At 36.5% G+C, this 6,000-nt stretch overlaps 1 protein-coding gene across 18 annotated transcripts in view; it reads left to right on the forward strand.

Annotated features, from left to right (window-relative positions):
* mark3a (MAP/microtubule affinity-regulating kinase 3a) overlaps positions 1–5,616 on the forward strand; it is a 175,037-nt gene extending 169,421 nt beyond the window's left edge. For 6 of the 18 annotated variants that reach the window (XM_043697487.2, XM_043697488.2, XM_043697489.2 and 3 more), the window contains 2 exons: positions 756–800; positions 4,088–5,616. In XM_043697487.2, the coding sequence (XP_043553422.2) occupies positions 756–800; positions 4,088–4,433 (391 nt within the window). In that variant the 3' untranslated portion in view covers positions 4,434–5,616. Of the gene's footprint in view, positions 1–755; positions 801–4,087 lie in introns of those variants that run through there. The other 12 variants (XM_043697490.2, XM_043697491.2, XM_043697497.2 and 9 more) reach the window with 4 other exon arrangements.
* Positions 5,617–6,000: the final 384 nt, after the last annotated feature.

Genomic DNA, 6,000 nt, shown 5'->3' on the forward strand with positions numbered 1-6,000 from the left:
CACTGTCTCACTCAAGATCTCAGACGTAAAACAGGTGCAGGCGTGGGAGATGGTGGGCGAAAGAGAACCAGGGATGGGGTTGATTGGGGAGGTGGGGGTCAGCAAGCAGGAGGATCAGGAAGACATGGCCAGCAGGATTTAATTTTTATACAAAGAGTTAGCATGTTGTGTCTATTTTTTAAAATTTATATTATTTTCAATATTATTTCATTTGCAAGAATGGAAATGTATGAATACATATTCGTTCAACTGAAAAGCGATATTATATCTTAATGCTTTTTCTTCTGACAGGAAAGATCTTCTAAAACTTAACTACAGATTTTTACTTTGGTTCTGCTCGGAAAATCTGATTTGCTTTATGCGTTTCATTTAGCATTGCACTTTGCAGAAATGCAGCAAGGACTTTAAGCAAGGAATTACTGTCCAAATATTTTAGGCTTACACTCCCATCAATTTTGTTTACCTTATTCCATCTTCCCTACAAAACACAAACATGATGACTTCTTCTTCAAACCACACCAGTTGAGGTTTGTAGAAAACAGTTCAGAAGGTTTCTCTTGTTGTAAGTGGCCTCTGCTCATGATAAAAGTGCAATTAGATAAAATCTTCTGCCATTGTAAGGAAATGCATGTTTCTGTCTGCATCAACATAAGTGATGAATTGGTTAGTCCTTGTGTGCAGTAGGTTATATAACACAAGCTTAAGAATTTTCTTCTTTCTTTAATTCCTTGTGCTTTCGGATTGCTTTCATTGAGGGTCCCAACTGAACCTGAGAGAAACGGGAGATTTGAGGGCTCAAGGTGAGAATGCTTGTATGTTTAGTAGGTTTATGTCAATGCGACCAAATATTGCGCTATCAAAAATGTTTTGTAGTCTCATTCCTGGAAAACATAATTTCAGGGAGTGTCGATACTTTTGATAAAGTTGTTGAAATATTGTTTGATATTTGATATATAGTAATATGCGATATTGTAAGAATAATAACAGAGATTTTGAAATTGCAATATAGTTCTCTCAGTAGGTTTTAAATATTTTATTGTTAACATTGGTTAATTTATTTAATACTTTTGGCCCAAAATTTGGGTCCCTTTTAGCACTTGAGCCCAAGATTCAAATTCGCTTTAGGTTGATTGTTTCGGGTGAAAGTTGTTTTTCATCCATTTGCTATCAGGAACGTATACCAAATTAGCCAATTTCAAAAGGGAGAGGCACGCTGAGCCAATCTATTCAAAGAGAAATGGTAATGTTTCAATCATGCTAATGAGGATGAAGTATAAAAACTTGTATTTAAGCTATGGAAGGGTAGCAGAACTGTACAGCTGACTAATGCTATATTAGGCAATCTATGCGCCAACAATATAGGTGTCCAAATACTGTTTTCCATTTTGAAAACCTTTATCCTGATGCTGATTAGTTTACAATGATCTTATGTATAAGCTTTTTATTGATCAAGAAAGAACAAGCACTCCCACAACATACATTGTAAAATTCTTTTACAGAAAGTAGGTTAAATTTTCTGTGAAAAATAATCAAAAGGTGAGATAACTGCATGATGGATGCAGTCAACGCAATAATCAGAAAGACGTAAATTTAATTTTTGAAAATACTGTTATGGTACATGGCATAGGATTTGCCTGCTGAGAACATCAAGCTATCTGTTATAATATTAGAATAGGTCCTTCCATCATACGATGTAACTGTTTATTAAATAGAATCGCAACAGTGCAGAAAGAGGCCATTCAGCCCATTGGGACCACGCCAACACTCTGAAGAGCATCCCACCCAGACCCCCACCATATCCTGTAACCCCACATCTGCCTATGGCTAATCAACCGAGCCTATACATCCCTGAATACTAGAGACAATTTCACCATGGCCAATTCACCTAACTTCCACTGTGGGAGAAAACCAGACCCCCCGGAGGAAACCCATACCAAAAAGGGGAGAATGTGCAAGCTCCACATAGACTGGAATCGAGGCTGGAATTTAACCTTGGTCCCTGGCGTTGTGAGACAGGAGTGCTTATCCCTAGATAGTTGAGGATGAAATTGGAGATTGATCATTAGCTGCTTGACAGTTTGACCTGAACACAGTCATATATCCAGAATTTTACACATACCTAATTAGATTGCATAAAAGAAGCAAGCAATTGTAATGCATCCCCCAATTAGCTGTATACTGCCCACTGTGGACTCGATACTGAATCATGCTGCTCACTACTGCTTGGGAGCAGTTTATGGTACTTGTTGGTTGCCTACCAAGGGCTCAAACCACGATTTTCAGTTATCTGATCACCAACCAGCAATCCTCCTTGGAGGATAGTGAGAAATTTGGAGCAAGGACTTGTCTGCCAATGGGAGATTGGAGCCAAGTGAATCTTCTCTGTACATACCTAATGCTCAATACCTGAGTCAAGCTGGTCAAGCCTTGCTCCATTGCAGTATTAGCAAGTGACTAGCAAACTTAGATTTTCAACAACATGTTGAAAAGTGGATTTGCCACCAGCATGTAGGGCACTTCACCTCAGTTCCACTTAATTCTACAAACTGAAACCCTAAGTAAGGCTTGAGTAAACTGGATGAACAGTGGAAGGCAAGAAGGGTGTTCTGCAAGAAGGGTGCACAATTTTCGCTTGTTAAATTCTTGCACACTTGACTAACACTATCTTTATCTGAGCTGAAAATGTGTTGCTGGAAAAGAGCAGCAAGTCAGGCAGCATCCAGGGAGCAGGAGAATCGACGTTTCGGGCATGAGCCCTTCTTCAGGAATCAGCCCTGAAGAAGGGCTCATGCCCGAAACGTCGATTCTCCTGCTCCTTGGATGCTGCCTGACCTGCTGCGCTTTTCCAACAACACATTTTCAGCTCTGATCTCCAGCATCTGCAGTCCTCACTTTCTCCTCCTAACACTATCTTTATACCATTCTTTTGATGTTTGGTAAGAAAGGGTGAATCCCTGAAATGAAAATTGACATCTCTATAACTTTCTCAACAATTTGGTTTGGAGAGGTTCTAAGATTATTATGGGTTTCTGTACATTTTAGATGGTAATGATAAAAAAATTATTTTGGAACTTGTATCTTATTATTAAAAGCCCTTATTTTACTGCTATTTGAAACTTGCTAATATAATTTTTGCTCCATCTAACTTTCTAGTTTTTTTTTAATATGTTTTAACTGTGACTCGGAACACAATTCCACCTTATGGGCACAGCTGATTAGTCATTTTTTGCTTTTAAAATCTTTACACAAAAGACTAAAATGTTACTTGTTTAGAAAGATTATTGATTGACAGTTGGATATTACAAATCAATTGATGCAGAACTGCATTCCATTTTTTTATACATGAATCTGAGATTTTGCATTAAATTTTACATTAGCAAATTAAACATTGGTGATATACTGCATATATAAAACCAAGATGGGCGTCTGCAGATTGAAGTGTGCAGTTTGTTACACGTTTCTACATTGCAATCCTGCAGAGATAGCTCCACGTCAAAGTGTTTCTTTTGAATTCATTTCCTCATGTTTTAATGTTAGGATATGCAAGCAGCATTCACTTTTGTCCCAGAAAAATCACACCATGCTAAGTTTGATAACATTCCCATGGCTGCAGCAGTTTTTATAAAATTGGCATTGCGCCATATTGGCGTTTGACATTCTTGCACAGAGCTCAAGTAGTGTCAGATGATCGTTGAGTTGGACTCCCGTTACTTAGCTTTTGCATGCTCAGATCACTGACTTTAGGTTATGTCACCACTTTCAATATTTATCCAAAATCTTTTTGCAGTAAAAATGCAGCAATCCAAAAGTAACATTGCAGATTATGCTAAATTAATAAAGCATAATTCAAATTTCAGTTACATGTTAAATAAAGTATCTGTTCATGTTTTAAGAGATCAGGTAAATTATTTTTCAGAAATATCACACTGCAGAGATTGAGAAACTAACTAACAACACAGGTTCGACTTCATGCATGCTTTTTGACAGACTGCATGTATTTATAAAATAGAGAACAAAAATAGAAGCAGCAGTGTGTAGTTCCATGTTCTGTTATTTGGCTGCTGAATTTTCTTTTTGTTTCCTGCAGTCGCAATGTATCTGGGGATCAAAAAGACGAAATCAAAGAAGCAAAGCCCCGTTCACTCCGATTTACCTGGAGTATGAAAACGACCAGCTCCATGGATCCCAATGACATGATGAGAGAGATCCGAAAGGTTCTTGATGCAAACAATTGTGATTATGAACAGCGTGAGCGTTTCTTGCTCTTTTGTGTCCATGGCGATGGTCATGCAGAAAACCTTGTACAATGGGAGATGGAGGTCTGCAAACTGCCAAGACTGTCACTTAATGGAGTTCGTTTTAAGCGAATATCAGGAACATCCATAGCTTTTAAAAATATTGCTTCCAAAATTGCCAATGAATTAAGGCTGTAAAATATGGCTAAGCTATAGTTTCAGGCGACATTTCATGAGTGTTTTTTTCTGAACACTGGTGGAAATTTATTGAAGAAAATGTATAGGATAATGCTTACGCAATAACTACTGCAATTTCAGATCATGGTATTGGAAAACAGTGGAAATTCACAAGCTGCTGAGGGGATGGGGAAGTTGATCAAAGAATAGATTTTCTTTTTATAAAAGTGCACTACAGCAGTCAGTATCCTAATAACTGAACAGCTTGCCCCTTCATCTCAGTTACTTCACGTTTGTAATTGGCTTAGAGTCAGTTGCTTGTAAAACAAACTGGAAATGATTCATCCTGTGTAGGTATGATCCGTGTATGTATTAAAAAAATGTTCCAACAAAATCCTTCTCTTTAAAATGTTGTTGAATTGAGAGACCTGTTTTCAAACCTGTATATCTTCCACTGTTAGTACTGATTCAGGTGCTTAGCTTTTCAAAGACAACGAATTGTAAGAAACAAATAAACTCATTTTCCATCAGTTGTGTTTAATGGCCTTCTGACAATGGAGGTGTGTACCTATGAGCTAGTTGTTTCTGTAAAATATATTATAAAGCAAGAAATTCTGCTAATGGAAGAAACCTATCAGCTGTATTTAGGCCTGTGATGATATAAATTACCTGTGTTAAGCCAGGGGTGCTGTGATTTGGAAATGATTTAAGTACTGTAGATCACAGATGCTAAACCACACTTAGGATCTCTTTATTGTAGAAAATATCACCATCTAAGACTGTTCCTTAATCAATTAGGACATAAAATTATATGTTTATTGTTTGAGTTTCTTTACAGTAAAGCTTAGATTGGAAACAGTTTTGTTCGGCCGTACTTTATTTAGCTGTAATTATTGTTAATAAGAATACAGTCTGTCCTCCACACATACTAGCTAAGTAAAAATGTCTTGAGTCTGTAATTTAACATTTGGCAGTATGGGACAATATTCATTTAAGTATGCGGTTTTTGTTTTTTTTCCAAACTATCAGCACTGTCCTTTGGAATGTAAATAATGTAACTTAGTTTGCGGACAGTATCATACTGTTATACAGTTTTTTTTCATTTTTTTAATGTTCTGTAATGAGCCAGGAGTTACAAATCAATGTAAGTTGTCAACATTTCAGGTTCACAACTCTTCATTAAAGGAAAAGAAACTAAAATGTATTTCTGAAATGTCACATATCAGTTTACTCACTGACAAATATGCACATAAATATATACACATATATACAATGTCTATCAGCCTATTAGCTATAAATATTTTATTCCTTGTATTTTTCCATTTTACACCAATGATTCCGTCCAAGTATGTTGCTGTTTAGTCCACTAGCAACTAAGAATAGTATACACATGGATTGACATAAATCAAAACTAGTGAAATGGAAGGTCAAACCTTTTTGCTAAGTTTTTCCACTCATGTAATTCAAATACCAGAAAATAAATTCTTCTCCATGTATAATGCACAAAGCACTGTATTTTTACAAATATTGTAGTCAAGTCACCTCACATTCTTTAATATAATTCTAAACTACTGCTCAGTCTTTTGCT

Source organism: Chiloscyllium plagiosum, unplaced genomic scaffold, assembly GCF_037043375.1.
Source record: "Chiloscyllium plagiosum isolate Xiang-an unplaced genomic scaffold, Cpla_swu_hap1 HiC_scaffold_8, whole genome shotgun sequence".
Taxonomy (NCBI): domain Eukaryota; kingdom Metazoa; phylum Chordata; class Chondrichthyes; order Orectolobiformes; family Hemiscylliidae; genus Chiloscyllium; species Chiloscyllium plagiosum.